Raw genomic sequence first — 16,004 nt, forward strand, 5'->3', positions numbered from 1 at the left:
CAGGGCTCTGCGCAGGCCAGTCAAATTCATCCATACCAATCTCGACAAACCATTTCTGTACGGATCTTGCTTTGTGCACGGGGGCATTGTCATGCTGAAACAGGAAAGGGCCTTCCCCAAACTGTTGCCACAAAGTTGGAAGCACAGAATCGTCTAGAATGTCATTGTGTCATTGTATACATTAAGACTGCCCTTCACAGGAACTAAGGGGCCTAACCCGAACCATGTAAAACAGCCCCAGACCATTATTCCTCCTCCACCAAACTTTACAGTTGGCATTATGCATTGGGGCAGGTAGCATTCTCCTGGCATCTGCCAAACCCAGATTCATCCGTCGGACTGCCAGATGGTGAAGCGTGATTCATCACTCGAGAGAACGAGTTTCCAATGCTCCCGAGTCCAATGACGGCGAGCTTTACACCACTCCAGCCGACACTTGGCATTGTGCATGGTGATCTTATGCTTATGTGCGGCTGCTCGGCTATTGAAACCAATTTCATGACGCTCCCGACTAACAGTTCTTGTGCAGATGTTGCTTCTAGAGGCAGTTTGGAACTAAGGATTTAGATTTAGGACATTGCATGTTTCTAATAATGTAATACCTTTAAATAAGCAGCCCTTTAATTTTTAAGACAAATTTCCTGTGTCTATGACGCCCGCCGCTTGGTGAAATGGTGAAACTGAAAAGACATCGTCTGTCCTTTTGAATCAGAGTCTTTACCTGATAAAGTAATGATATGATGTGTCAATTATTCAGTGAGAGCTTTTGTGCCAAACCCACAACAGTGTTTCTGATGCTAAGCTCATGGTCATGTTGCAGTAGAGTGTAGGAGGGAGATTCCAAGATGTGAGAAGTGTGCAGGAAGACATGGGACAAACAATGTGTGGTGTCGGTGGAAAAAAACTGTCACTGTCACTAGCCGGCTACCACCTGATTACTCATCCCTGAACCTTAGAGGATGCTGCCCTATGTACATAGATCTGGAACACTGGTCACGTTAATAATTTTTACACACAGCGTTACTCATTTAATATGTATATGCTGTATTCTAGTCAAGTACATTCTATTCAACTATTGCTGTACATGTACAATTCTATACATGTATTCTTCAGATGTACTATGTATTCTGTCCACATACTACCCATAATGTCTATACATTCCATCACACACATACAGTACCAGTCAAAAGTTTGGACACACCTACTCATTCAAGGGTTTTTCTTTATTTGTACTATTTTTACATTGTAGAATAATAGTGAAGACATCAAAACTATGACATAACACATATGGGAAAAAAGTGTTAATATATTTTACATTCTTCAAAGTAGCCACCCTTTGCCTTGATGACAGCTTTGCACAATCTTGGCACTCTCAACCAGCTTCACCTAGAATGCTTTTCCAACTGTCTTGAAGGAGTTCCCAGATATGCTGAGCACTTGTTGGCTGCTTTTCCCTCACTCTGTGGTGCAACTCATCCCAAACCATCTCAATTGCATTGAGGTTGGGTGATTGTGGAAGCCAGGTCATCTGATGCAGCACTCCATCACTCTCCTTGGTCAAATAGCCCTTACACAGCTTAGAGGTGTGTTGGGTCATTGTCCTGTTGAAAAACAAATGATAGTCCCACTAAGCGCAAACCAGATGGGATGGCATATCGCTGCATAATGCTGTGGTAGCCATGCTGGTTAACTGTGCCTTGAATTCTAAACAAGTCACAGACAGTGTCCAAGCAAAGCACCCCCGCACCTCCTCCATGCTTCACGGTGGGAACCACCGCTGTGTTACAAAGACACGGCGGTTGGAAATAAAAATCAAAGCTTTCCACTGGTCTAATGTCCACTGCTCATATTTCTTGCCCAAGCAAATCTCTTCTTTTTATTGGTGTCCTTCAGTAGTGGTTTCTTTGCAGCAATTCGACCATGAGGGCCTGATTCACACAGTCTCCTCTGAACAGTTGATGTTGAGATGTGTCTGCTACTTGAACTCCGTGAAGCATTTATTTGGGCTGCAATGTTTGAGGCTGGTAACTCTAAAGAACATATCCTCTGCAGCAGTGGTAACTCTGGGTCTTCCTTTCCTGTGGTGGTCCTCATGAGAGCCAGTTTCATCATAGCGCTTGATGGTTTTAGAGACTGCACTTGAAGAAACTTTAAACGTTTTTGAAACTTTCCAGATTGACTGACCTTCATGTCTTAAAGCAATAATGGACTACCTTTTCTCTTTGCTTACTTGCGCTGTTCTTGGCATTGGCTCAAACGCATTAAGGAAAGAAATTCCACAAATGAACTTTGAACAAGGCACACCTATTAATTCAAATGCATTCCAGATGACTACCTCATGAAGCTGGATGAGAGAATACCAAGAGTGTGCAAAGCTGTCATCAAGGCAAAGGGTGGCTACTTTGAAGAATCTCAAATATAACAAAATATATTTTGATTTGTTAAACACTTTTTTGGTTTCTACATGATTCCATATGTGTTATTTCATAGTTTTGATGTCTTCACTATTATTCTACAATGTACAAATAAAGAAAAACCATTGAATGAGTAGGTGTGCCCAAACTTTTTTTTTTTACTGGTACTGTATGTGTGTGTGTATATACACACTCGCACATACAGTCAGGTCCATAAATATTTGGACATTGACCAAGTTATTAACATTTTGGCTCTGTATGCCACCGCAACGGATTTGGAAGGAAACAATCAGCTGAAAGTGCAGACTTGGATTGGGGTGGGGATTCTTTTTATTATTAAATAGTGGTATACAGTGGCAATTTTAGCATGTAAATCTTGGTGGGACCACAAAAAAACATGTGGGATGCATGCCAGCAAAGTCACTACACAACAGAACACTAAACAATAATAATAATAATTGCACTATACCAGTGCTATACCAGTGCTACACCTGGCTATCAGCAAAACAGCGCATTCAGCCTCATTTACTGCCTTTAAAAAAACATAGCTGATATGGCTGACTTGCTTAAACAAATGTGGTTTCGACTGACAATTGAGATGTACAAACTATGGCATAAGTGGATGACAAGTGGATAAGCGGCAATCTGTAATTTCGATAAAGACATTAATGAGCGAGCTAGGACGGACGTAGTCAACATAACTATTTGTTCAGCACTTTTGAAATGTACAGCGACAGAATTCAGAACATGGGCCGTTCTCACAGCGTTCTTCTTGTACACCAAGTCAGCACCATAGGATAAATAAAGGGGGCATATATGCAGACAATGAAAACTCTTACAATATTCTATGATAACATTTCTCAGGTTATAGGCTACATGTGCACCACCAAGTCAGAACAGTCAGCAAAATTAAGAGGTGAAAATAGACCAAATTATTAGGGTGATGCACATGGGCTACTAACAGCTTACTACCCAACATTTATGCAGCAGCATACAAGACATTTTTGGACTCACCTTTTGTGCTGTGCTTACTTGAACAGGAAAGTGGCGCGGCTGTCCTTCATGGGCAAATTTTGTCATCAAAGTCTGTCATTCTCAGTTGTCTTGAACAAACTAAAGTCAGATTTTGCAGTTAAGTTGTTTTGAGCGCGACACAAATCATGCTTCATTGACAGCATGACCAATGTTGAATGTTTATCATTTTAAACAAGGAAAAGAGACCCTTAACCTTCGATTTGGGACCACACAGCCGCTCCACTGAATAGCAGGCTAATGATTGCTTTGTAATGCTTGCAGTTAGCCACTGATTCCTTCCAAACCACTCATTGTTGGATTCCTGATTTCCAACATGTTGTGTAATGTAGCCATCATCCTCCACATACACCACCCGTTCTGCCAGTCACATTCTGTTAAAGGTCCCCAAAGCACACATATCCCTGGGTTACTCCTCTTTTCAGTTCGCTGCAGCTAGCGACTGGAACGAGCTGCAACAAACACTCAAACTGGACAGTTTTATCTCAATCTCTTCATTCAAAGACTCAATCATGGACACTCTTACTGACAGTTGTGGCTGCTTTGCGTGATGTATTGTTGTCTCTACCTTCTTGCCCTTTGTGCTGTTGTCTGTGCCCAATAATGTTTGTACCATGTTTTGTGCAGCTACCATGTAGTGTTGTTGTCATGTTGTGTTGATACCATGTTGTATTGTCATGTGTTGCTGCATTGGGTCTCTCTTTATGTAGTGTTTATGTTTACTGATCATGAAAAGCTACTTGCTATATTAACCAAAGACAGTACAGTATAAAGATACGCAAAAACTGCTTCTCCAACAGAAATCACAGATCACACTTGTAGGCAATGTTATTCTTCTTCTGTGGATTTTATATGGCAGTTGGCAACCAACTTTAAGGTGAAGGAAAAACGAAACCGCACACTGCTCTTGGTAGTATCACTGATATTTAATAAGCTTATGACCTAAAGCATGAAATTTCTACCTTTAGATTTTGTGGCATAGAGAAAGTTAAGATATCAGACAGGGGAGGTGATATTAATAATACTCTGAGCAAAAGATAATGTTTTTGGATTTTCACCCTACAGACATTATTTCCTAAAGGACTTAATGATGAAATGTCTATGTATGTTATGTTGTGAATTTGAACGTGAATTATGTACCTATTTAAGATTACTCTGTTTTTCGTAAGATGTACCCGATGATTAATGATAACTTGCTGTGTCCTCATTGTGGTTTTATGGAATTGTTTAAAGCGTCTTATTTATACAATTTTGTAGTGTTTGTGAGATGCATGTTATATCAGGTAGCACTTATTTGTTTTTCCTTTGCCTCCTACCCCTTTCCATGCGTGGAACGGATGTGGGTGGGGCTAGGTCTACATAAGGGTACTAATTTTTTTTTAAATCACAAAAGCTCTGACGAGGGCCGTGATACCGTTACTTAAGCTTATTAAATATCAGTGATACTACCAATAGCAGTGTGCGGTTTCCTTTATTTTGTTCAACGGTTGCCATGCACCTGCAAAGAGATTGCTCGGATTTTCGAGTGCCTTTTGAATTTTGAACCAACTTTAAGGTGCATCATCGCCAGCAACTGGACTGGAGTGTGCACCAGAGACAGTGAAGTCGGATGTTCCCCACCACTTTCAATGTGCTACTTAGCCTTGTTTGTCCCAGTCTCAGCCTTGTGACTACGCTTTCCTTCCTCCCCTCTCTCTCGGCCTGAGGACCACCCCGTCCCCACCTTTTCCTGGATCTTATACAGGTGTCTTCCCTTACTCTCCCTGTTCCACAACTCTTGCCACTTTTTTTAACCACTGTTCTTATTAATCCCCTGGCTTCTGCTTTACAGATTGACAATTCCATCTCAACATTAGATTGTTAAAGATTGGCGATGTCATGGCGACGTTGTCTAAACTCATGCGTAGAAACACGCGCCGAACTGCGCATGTGCAGGTGGTCAAAATCAAAAGGCACTCCTTCGCTATAAAGTTGTTTTTGAGGAAAATAAAAACCTTTCAGTTTCTCACTTTCACGAGGTTGAAGTAATAACACGTTCAACTACTTAAGAAATTGTCTCGAATCTAGGTTGTTCTTTAGATTGAGAAAATTAACAATTAAAGGAATCATTTTTCACTTCTCTCATTGACTTCCAAACCCCTGCCTGGTCTGTTTCGCAAGCGTTCTCGAAAGTCTTGCGACGTTGTGGTCTGTGTTTAGAAATTCTGTGGTATAACTATGATAGAGCAAAATATAAACAATTGTTTTGCATGAAATAATCGTAAATGTTGAGTTCTGACGATGCTCTTCAAGGGGTGATGATATTTCAACCAAATAGTTCAAATTGATTTAACAATACTAATCGAACGCTCTGCACGTTATTGTGACGTTTTATTGATAACGACCTATTCTACTGACGCACGTGGTGAAAAGGGAAAAGGGAGGGGCGAAAAATTAAAGGGGCAAAGCATAAAATACTTGTCATTCAAACGTTTCCATACTTTGCTGTCCATGATCAATGCATTAACTGGAGCGTTTCAATAAAGCAGTTTTGTCCCCAATATCAGTCTATCCTATTTGACAGTTAATTGTATCACGATTATTTGTATGGCAAACGACAGGAGTGCTGGGGACGCTGCTTGGGTTATGCATCATCAAATGCCGTCGAATCCCAAAGCCGCCTGGCCTTCAAATTACAACTCAGAAAATAATAACGTGAACTGGAGTAACGCTATGGTAAGTCACATTGTGTAGCTAATTCATATCAACACGTACTTGTGTTTTTAATTTTAGAACACACGGGTTAATGTCAGTAAACAAGCTTTGTTTCGTACTGTGTACATTTAACGTCATTAGCTCAAGCTAGTTAGCTAGCCTACATTTTAGCCAGCTAACGTTATCTAGCTAGCCGTCTTCTGACAGTACGTCCAATCTAGCTAGTTAGTAAGATTTGCAATACTGCTTGCTTAGCTATATTTGACATTGAGATTTTCTAGCTAGCTATCTCGTTTGTAGTATATGATAAATAGCCTAGTTAGACAAACAGTTGAGACTACAATGCATAGCTAACTAGGTATCTATAACTAATAGTCCAATACCAAAGGGTCCTAACATTACTTTTTTTTATGGGGCTTTCAAGACAACTAGGAACTTGAGGGGAAAACGAGGTCAAATCATGACGTCAGTCATATTCAGGTCGCAAAAGGAGTTGTAGAAAGATACCCATTTTGGTCCATTCAACAACTGAGCGATACAACCCCTGTTAAATCAGGATGTGGTATCTATACCTTCTCATGCCTTTATTGGAACGGATTTAGTGATAATATCTGTTGGAAAAAGTTGAATGTTGCCACATACCTACTTGTTAACAAAATTAAGGAAGTTTCCTTTAAAATTGTTCTTAAATATTATCCTGCCAACCACTATATGAAGAAGTTTAAGGAATACATCAACTCAAATTGTACCTTTTTGTAATGACCATCCAGAAATGGTGTTGCATTTTTTTGGGCATTATATTCATGTAAGGAAACTGTGGCAAGACATCAGAACACATTTATGAAGATTTTACACTATTGTGGAGAGATGTACTGCTTGGATTATTTTCCTACAATATAAATAATATAACTATTTTATGTCATTAATTTCATTATTCTTTTGGCCAAATTTCACATTCACAAATGTACATTTACAAACAAAAGAGCACATTTTCTTACCTTACAAAAATAAATTGAACTATATAATTAAATACTATATGAACAAAAAGCTGTTTTTATAAATCTATGTCCCTTAGTAAGGTCCTTGTGTAATGTGATATTGTACCCCCTAGCCCAATTGTCCTTTGTATATTATTTATATATACACACACGTGTTCCTACATGTACTTCCTGTATTGATTTATTGTTAATAATTATACATTTTTTAAACCTGGAAATAAAAATAAATAAAGCTGTAGAAAGATGCCCGAGTTTCCTGTTTGGAATTCCAAGTTGGATGACAGTAAAAAAATATTTTGCCCAGTCAAAGCTTCTTTTTTTTTCTTCTAGTTCCCAGTTTTTTTGAACACCGCAATAGACCATCGGTGACTTAACGTCAACACATTTGTTTCTGATGAGAATAGAGAGCAATAGTAATGGCTTATTTTTGTAGGCACCAACTCTGCCATGGTTTTGAACGAAGCCTAAGGGTACATTTGTTTTTTGTAGGGTTTTTGGGATAAACGGCGAAAATAAGGAGTGTGGGATACACAGACGTAGATCTTATACTTTTTGTACTATGAGAATCTTCATCAGCTAACCTCACCTTTTTTTGTGAGTTTTGAAGCAGTTATATAAAAAAAAATTGAACCCACAAAGGCTTCATAATTCATAATATCTGTCAGTTAACATGACTTTTATCTTATAGAACAAAACTTTTATAAGCCTGTGTTTACCTCAGACCTGGGGGCAGTCATTCCCTGCATTACCTCTTATAGTCCAAGGGCCTTACATGTTCTGTTTTTCCATAAACAAGCACTGTAACATGGAAACATGTCAGCGTGGGAACCCTAATCCTATTAAGTTGTGTAGTAATTTAGGCTGATATGAAAGATACTTTACTTTGTTTACAAAACCAAACGGCAAGCAAGTGTTAATATTCAGAACGAGCGTCGGTGCTCTTATCAAAACTAGCTAATGTTGTGTGATGGCTGCTAGCTAGCTATTATGTAATACAGTAGGAAACATTTTTACATTCGATCAGTGTCAGTCTTGCTGCATTTGACTATTGGATACTTTGGTCAAACAAGTCTAGGGTTACGGTTTACTCAGGTCAATATGACTAGTTCAAACTGTGCTGATTTGGAGGCCAGGTAAATAAATCTCTCCCCGTATGCTTACAGGATGCTTCCCAATACCCTGGTTACTCCTCAAACTACTGGTACCCCCAGTCACATTCCACAGCAGGGCACTATGCAAATGCATATCCTTCAGGATCTGACGTGCAGCCACCTTACAACCCACAGGTGCAGTACAGCCTCATGTTATGTCATAGCAAAGGCCCTCTAAATCCAAGGCTATATATGGGAATGAATTCCTTATCTCAAGACTAAAGTGCTCTCGGCCTTCTGTGACACTTTGTCACGCACACATACTTTAACAGACCGGTAGTCTGGCATGCACTTTCACATACTTACGGATGTAGGCACACACTTTCTCTCTCTCTCTCTCTCTCTCTCCCCCTCGCTCCCTGTCCAGGCAATGCAAGCATATCCAAATGGCCACAGTGTCTATAACCCTGGTCCAGGCCAGTATCCGGCAAGTTCTTTCCACCCGTCCAACCCATTCTACTGTGCAGACCAGATGCCTCCCAGGCAGGCCCCAGGCCAGTACCCTAGCCAGTGCTGCCCAGGACCAGAGCAGAGCACAGGGGGGTCAGGACAACCACACGCCCAGCACCAACATCAGCACCCCCACTATCCTGGACCACACTGTCAAGGGGTAAGTTTATTCAACCAGTACAGGGCAGTGTTTAATGGTGTCTGATGTAAAGGCAGTTGGGTATAATGGATCTTGTTTTCTATTTTATACCTTGATCTTCTTTAGGCCTCTGGCTATCTTCCTGGGTCTTACTCGCACTATGGGGAAGGTGGTCCTGCGTTGCCACCAAACCCCCCATACTCCACTGGACAGGCCATTCACCATAGGCCGCAGGCTGAGGCTTGGGCCCACTCGGGTGGGTATGGGCCCTCACACCAGCAGTGGCAGCCAGACAGCCACTATGGGACCCCTGTCCACCCCCAACAACCCCCAGCATGGCCAGGGACAGGCACTGGAGCCCCATCCTCCTATGAAGCCAAGGTACATGTGGAACACACGGGATGCATCTCAATGACCTAAAGTGGCTTTTTGTCTCACCTCCTTTATTTGCACATATTGTTTCTGAAATAAAATCCAAGTGGGCCTAATTTACTTCTTGGAAGAAATGGGGATATGTCAGATAAAAGCTCAATACTTCCTCTGGTACCGTAGCTGTTTTGGGTCTGAATTTTAATAACTTATATTCATTCATTATACACTAGTCGTCTAAGACAGGTGGGCAAACTACGGCCCGCAGGCCACATCCCACCGGCTAGTAAATATTACAATTGTTATTTTGGGTTTTAGAAAAACACTCCAGGACACATTTTAATGTCTAAAAAATATATTGAACAAAAATATAAACACAACATGCAACAACTTCATTGATTTTACTGAGTTACGGTTCAAATGAGAAAATAGGCCAATTTTGAAATACATTCATAAGGCCCTAATCTATGGATTTCGCATAACTGAGAAAACAGATATTCATCTGGTTACAGATGCATTAAAGAAAAATGGGCTTCAGGATCTCGTCACAGTATTTTTGTCCATTGAAATTGCCGTCGATAAAATGCAATTGTGTTTGTCTGTAGCTTATGCCTGCCAATACCATTACCCCCCGCCACCGTGGGCCACTCTGTTCACAACGTTGACATCAGCAAACCGCTTGCCCACACATCGCCATAAACGTGGTCTGCGGTTGTGAGGCCAGTTGGACGTACTGCCAAATTCTCTAAAATGACATTGGAAGCGGCTTATGGTAGATAAATGAACATTTAAGTCTCTGGCAACAGCTCTGGTGGTCATTCCTGCAGTCAGCATGCAAATTGCGCGCTCCCTCAACTTGAGACATCTGTGGCATTGTGATGTGACAACTGCACATTTTATTGTCCAAAGCACAAGGTGCACCTGTGTACTCGTCATGCTGTTTAATCAGCTTCTTGATATGCCACATCTGTCAGGTGGCTGGATTATCTTGGAACATTTGAAATGCTCACTACTAGGGATATAAATACATTTGTGATCAATTTGGTAGAATACATTTTTTTTGCCTATGGAACATTTCTGGGATCTTTTATTTCCACTCATGAAACATGGGCCAACACTTTACATGCGTTTTTATATTTTAGTTCAGTGTAGGTTGAAATGATAATCATCCTAATATACACTACATATACAAAAGTTAGTGGACACCCTTTCAAATGAGTGGATTCTGTTATTTCAGCCACTTCTGTTGCTGACAGGTATATAAAATCAAGCACACAGCCATGCAATCTCCATAGACAAACAAACCGTAGAATGGCCTTACTGAAGAGCTCAGTGACTTTCAACATGGCACCGTCATACGATGCCACCTCTCCAACAAGTCAGTTCGTCAAATTTCTGCCGTGCTAGAGCTGTCCCGGTCAAGTGTAAGTGCTGTTATTTTGAAGTGGAAACTTTTAGGAGTGACAACGGCTCAGCCGTGAAGCCACACATGCTCACAGAACTGGACCGCCGAGTGAAATGCATAGCGTGTGAAACTTGTCTGTCCTCTGTTGCAACACTCACTACCGTCAGCACAAGAACTGTTCGTCGGTAGCTTCATGTAATGGGTTTCCATAGCTGAGCAGCCACAAACAAGCCTAAGATCACCATGTACAATACAAGGCGTCGACTGGAGTGGTGTAAAGCTTGCCACCATTGCGCTTCTGGAGCAGTGGAAACGTGTGATTCATCACTTCAGAGAACACGTCACCATCTGTCAGTCTGATGGACGAATCTGGGTTTGACGGATGCTAGGAGAACGCTACCTCCCTCAATGCATAGTGCCAATTAAAGCATGACAATGCCCCTGTGCACAAAGCGAGGTACATACAGAAATGGTTTGTCGAGATCGTTGTGGAAGAACCTGATTTGTCCCCAGTGGAACCACCACTTTTGGGCACCCGAGTGGCGCAGCGGTTTAAGGATGTCTGTGCTAAATGCGTCACTACAGGCACCCTAGTTCGATTCCAGGCTGTATCACAACCAACCATGATTGGGAGTCCCTTATGAAGGTGCACAATTGGCCCAGCGTCGTCCTGGTTTGGCTGGTGTAGGACATCATTGTAAATAAGAAATTGTTCTTAACTGACTTGCCTAGTAAAATAAACTAGGCCTACTCGCCCAAAATCAGTGCCCGACCTCACTAATGCTCTTGTGGCTGAATGGAAGCAAGTCCCTGCAGCAATGTTCCAGCATCTACTGGAAAGCCTTCCCAGAAGAGGGGAGGCTGTTATAGCAGTAAAAGGAGGACCAACTCCATATCAATGCCCATGATTTTGGAATGAAATATTTGACGAGCAGGTGTCCACATACTTTTAGTAGTGTATTTTCTAGCCTGCACATGTATTTTGAGGAACAAATTGAATTTCAAAATCATGTGGCCCTCAAGCCAACAAGTTTGTTTGCCCACCCTTGGTCTAAGACAATCTTTTTTTACTTCCTCAGGACCAGCACTATGCAGGACCCCACCAGCACCAGCGTGCCCCACAGGTGGGACCCAAACCCAGACTGGCCCACTCCCCTAACCCCACCAATGGCAAGCCTGTCGACTTCAGCTCACCTCCCCAGATGTACAATAAACCAGGGCGAGGAGGGGCGCAGGAGCCAAAGCCTTCCCAGGGTGAGCCTCCACCCCCAATCCCAGCTCCAGCCCAGCATCAGGGAGTGATCCACAACCCTAGCCTGGCCAAAGTCCAGCAGGTCATGGCCCGGGTGCTTTTGCTCCATGAGGATGTGGACGAGTTTGTGGGTAAAAAATCGGACAAGAGTTACAGGTACCTAGAGGAACTGCTTACTAAGGAGCTGCTGGTGTTGGACTCAGTGGAGACTCAGGGACAGGAAGTGGTAAGGCAGGCCCGGAAGGAGGCTGTGCAGAGGATCCAGGCCATACTGGACCGGCTGGAGAAAAAGGCCTTCTGAACTGAACCAGTTATGTATATGGACGGGTCTTACTGTTCTTTTCTTGTGACATTTGAATCTTCCACAGTCAGGTTGTGGGCCTTATTTCAGATTTAAACCGGTCCCTTAGGACTCCAATGAATTCTAAGTCCTTGTTTGTTGTCTATACCTCCCGGATCGGAAAGGTTTAGATTGGCTGATTGTCAACAAGGGTTTGGTTTGGAATCGGGCTAGCTTTGGATACTTTATGCAGGTGTGATCACAACATACATAAGATGCCATTTCAAAGTAGTCATGATGGAAAATTGAATGGTTGTACATATCAAGTTATGATGTTGGGTTAGTTTTCATAACCCGACATTAGTGTCCATGACTGCTTAAAGCGTCTTATGTCATACTTATGCCCGTGCAATGTAGTGTCGCCATGTTCCTTTCGAAGTAGGTAGACATTTCCCCTTAATCACTGGTATAGGATCAGATAAGTTTTCGGTTAGGATTTGGAGTAGGCTGATCTGATCCTAGATCTGTGGTTAAAGGCCATGTGTTCCATTCACCATGTTTTCTTAGATGATGTGAACTAATGGCACTGCCATGAGATTTCCCCTTTATCACTCACCCCAACATTGTCACCCACTTCTCATTGCAAGCAGAAATCAAATGGTGCATTCACACACACACAGCCTTCCAAATCGGTACTGGGTAATGTATTCTGTTTATTTGACACTTCAGGATATACAAAGGTAGGGTCAATTGCTTTTCAATGTGGTCGATTTTAAAGAAATGTATTGAAATCCACTTAATTGAGAATTGGCACAATTAAAATATTGAGCAAGTTTCAAATCACATTCTGAATAGATGGAATTGATCCCAACCCTGGTATGTACTGTTTTGTAGTTGGTCTACAACTTCTTCACAATGCTATTTCCATTGACTGGTGGTAGACAGTTTAAGTGCAGATCTAGGATCAGTTTTTAGAAGGATGAAAAGGAAAACTGATCTCTGACCATTCTACCACATATTTTTGACCAATCCAGTCTCGGACCAGTGACTATTTGAGGGAGGAAACGAAGGATGCATTGTCAAAGTATTGGATGAGGAGGTTGGATCAACGATTTCCTAGACTGTGATCGGTTCTTATAAATCACAAGTGCCATAATATCGGCAGGTGCTTTTTCAAATCTTTAAAAAATAAACAATCTCTAAAGCTTTGCATGGAACAAAATGTTATGTTTGTCATATTAGTAACTTTTTTTTCCCATGTGCTGGTATTTTTTTTTGTGTGTTAAGATTATTGCGTATTAGTTCGATTGATGTGTGTGTAACAGACCTGTAAAAGGTCATGTCTACAGAGGTTTCTGATTAAGTGCATGTTTCCAACGTTTAGATGGAAATATTTGCCTGACTGATTTTAGAAGTGACTATAGCTCAAACTGAGGACTTGCATTAAATGTCAGGACTTTTTTTTAATATGTTGTATTTATGCAATTGTAGTCTTTTTGGAAAACATACTGTAAACACTCACAATTAACAAGAGTTCGTCATCTTATAGGTGGGAGAGAGAGAATGACGGACATTTTTGAATGAAGGGGTGCTGATGGTGAGACAAAGCACATGCCATTTAGATAATTCTGTGAATAGTTTCCCTCCCTAAAAAATGTTATTTTCAGAATAACCAGCCATGAGAAAAATGTCATGTCTTTTAGTGAAGTTGAGACTGCTGTGTATGTCTGCGCACATATCATTGCCTGACTACTAGCATTCAGATCTTTTTAAAAAGGTGTGAACACATATGTTCTTGCTGAGCAATTTTGAACACTCATTGAATTTGATTTGTGGGACAGTGTGTCAGAAGGCTTTGAAGACTCACTGAAGCAAACCAACTTTATTAATCCTACACTTGTTCATTCTATTCCTCATCAGGATTCCTTTGAAACTAATCTACAATCAATAGTTTTGCTGCTTTAAAGGGCCCAGTTTCTCAAAAGCATTTTAAGGCTAAGTTAATCTTAACCATAGGAGCCTATATGGTTCTAATGATTAGCTTAGCCTTACACTACCCTTTCCAAAACCAGTTCCACTGAAAGGTGGCAGCAGCTACAACAACAACTGTCGGACCGGGCTTCAAACCACTTTGAGAAACTGGATTTCTATGTAACCTATGGAGGTATTGTAGCAGAGATTTGTCTACTTTAGAAGCCAAACAAAAAGATTTGACCTCAACTACACCTGTTCTGGAACGACAGACACCCTCCTCGTTAGGTGGAGATTGACCTTTCACCAGGGCTGGCAGTGTTTTGGTATTTTATTAGAATCCCCATTTAGCTATTGCAAAAGCAGCAGCTACTCTTTCTAGGCTCCACACAAAACGTGAAACAATACAGAATGACAATACAGAAAATCAATAGACAAGAACAGCTCAAGGACAGAACGACATACATTGAACGACTGCGCTTCACTGGGAAAGCCATCATCACCCATGCAGACAAAGTGTGGCGCAGACTTTACATTGGAGACCAGTAAGTGCAGTGACAATACCTGTCCTTTTTATATTGGTTGACTGGAAAATATGGTCAGGAAAAATGGACAAGAATTGATCCACAGATTAATCCAAGGCATGTTTTGGACAAGGCTCAGGTGTGAGGAGAGCGGATTGTAAATCTTTTTTTAAGCACTTGGGCCCTAAAGTAACATGCACTCTAAAGCAGAGTTATGTATCGTGAAAGTGCATAGGCCAATCTGGTCACTGTTCACAAAGTGGACGTCAGCAGTGTGAATTCTGTATAATATCAGATTGTATAAGAGCAAATAACTGGCAATCTCTCTATAGATCTAGCATCAACTCCAGGCTTCAGTGTCTAGAACTTTGAGTTTCTACACAGCCCTGGATATGACTTGTCCATTGTAGACCGTATTTATTTGTTTATTCTAGACCTGTCCTCAACATGTATAAATATCTACAGTATTTTCATAGTTGTGAAATATGTTTTTTAATAAACTTGAAACTTGTGGTTTTCATAACGACAGTGCTATGAACGTCGCCCAGCTGGCAAACCATCGTGTCACCCATGTCTTGAACGCAGACCACAGTAAATGACAAGAAGGGGCGGAGACATACCAGGGCACGAACATCAAGTACCTTGGCATGGAGGCCCACGACTCCTGTATATTTTACATGATTGTCAACTTCCAGACTGCGCTGAATTCACACACTGGGCCCTCTGGGTTCAGCAAAGTGGAACGTTGCAAAATTTGTGAGTTCAATAGTGATACTCCATCTAGCATTGTAAGTACTAGCTTGTTACAGAGTAAGAAGTTGTTACATTGGGGAATGCCTGTATAGTAAGTGTGGTATGGCCAAGTGTATGATGAAATGTACATTAAAGAGTTGTTTCCTTCGCCAACATGACATTTCTATCTGCAACACACTGAAAGGCCAATCTAAAAGGAGGCAAAAGTTTCCAGAGGAGAAGTGAACACACTGTGCTTAGTGTGCAAAATCCATGTTCTTTCTCCCCTCTCCCCCTCCCCCTTTCTACCCTCTACCAGTGGCGGTAGATTCCATTTAAGATGGAGGAAGATTTTTTTTAATAAGCATGGCCTTATTTATATTAAAGCATATTGGATGACTGTCATTCATATTCCATTCACCCAGTTCAATGTAATAGAGAGAGGTTTAGGCTACTACATGATACTAACATTTTCCCTATACCCATCATGAGGTTACTATAACCTAGCCTATGAATGAAAGTTTACAACGTAGGTCCACATAGGTTGAGAGACAAATTTGCGGTGATAGACACATGCACTGACTGTGACATTC

General features: G+C 41.4%; 1 protein-coding gene across 1 annotated transcript; it reads left to right on the forward strand.

Annotated features, from left to right (window-relative positions):
* The first annotated feature begins 5,869 nt into the window (after positions 1–5,869).
* On the forward strand, positions 5,870–13,651 carry LOC109882862 (BAG family molecular chaperone regulator 4-like). The gene is made up of 5 exons (XM_020474955.2): positions 5,870–6,161; positions 8,302–8,424; positions 8,657–8,899; positions 9,005–9,259; positions 11,732–13,651. The coding sequence occupies exons 1-5, from the start codon at positions 6,033–6,035 to the stop codon at positions 12,203–12,205; spliced, it is 1,224 nt and encodes a 407-aa protein (XP_020330544.1). The 5' UTR covers positions 5,870–6,032; the 3' UTR covers positions 12,206–13,651.
* Positions 13,652–16,004: the final 2,353 nt, after the last annotated feature.

This window comes from Oncorhynchus kisutch, linkage group LG3, assembly GCF_002021735.2.
Source record: "Oncorhynchus kisutch isolate 150728-3 linkage group LG3, Okis_V2, whole genome shotgun sequence".
NCBI classification, from domain to species: Eukaryota; Metazoa; Chordata; class Actinopteri; order Salmoniformes; family Salmonidae; genus Oncorhynchus; species Oncorhynchus kisutch.

What these genes read in the sequence shown, in the direction of transcription:
- LOC109882862 (XM_020474955.2), top strand. Translation starts at nt 6,033, where the DNA reads ATGGCAAACGACAGGAGTGCTGGGGACGCTGCTTGGGTTATGCATCAT. An exon ending in AGCCACCTTACAACCCACAG is followed by an intron (nt 8,425 to 8,656) that starts GTGCAGTACAGC and finishes CTCCCTGTCCAG; the next exon opens with GCAATGCAAGCATATCCAAA. An exon ending in CTGGACCACACTGTCAAGGG is followed by an intron (nt 8,900 to 9,004) that starts GTAAGTTTATTC and finishes GATCTTCTTTAG; the next exon opens with GCCTCTGGCTATCTTCCTGG.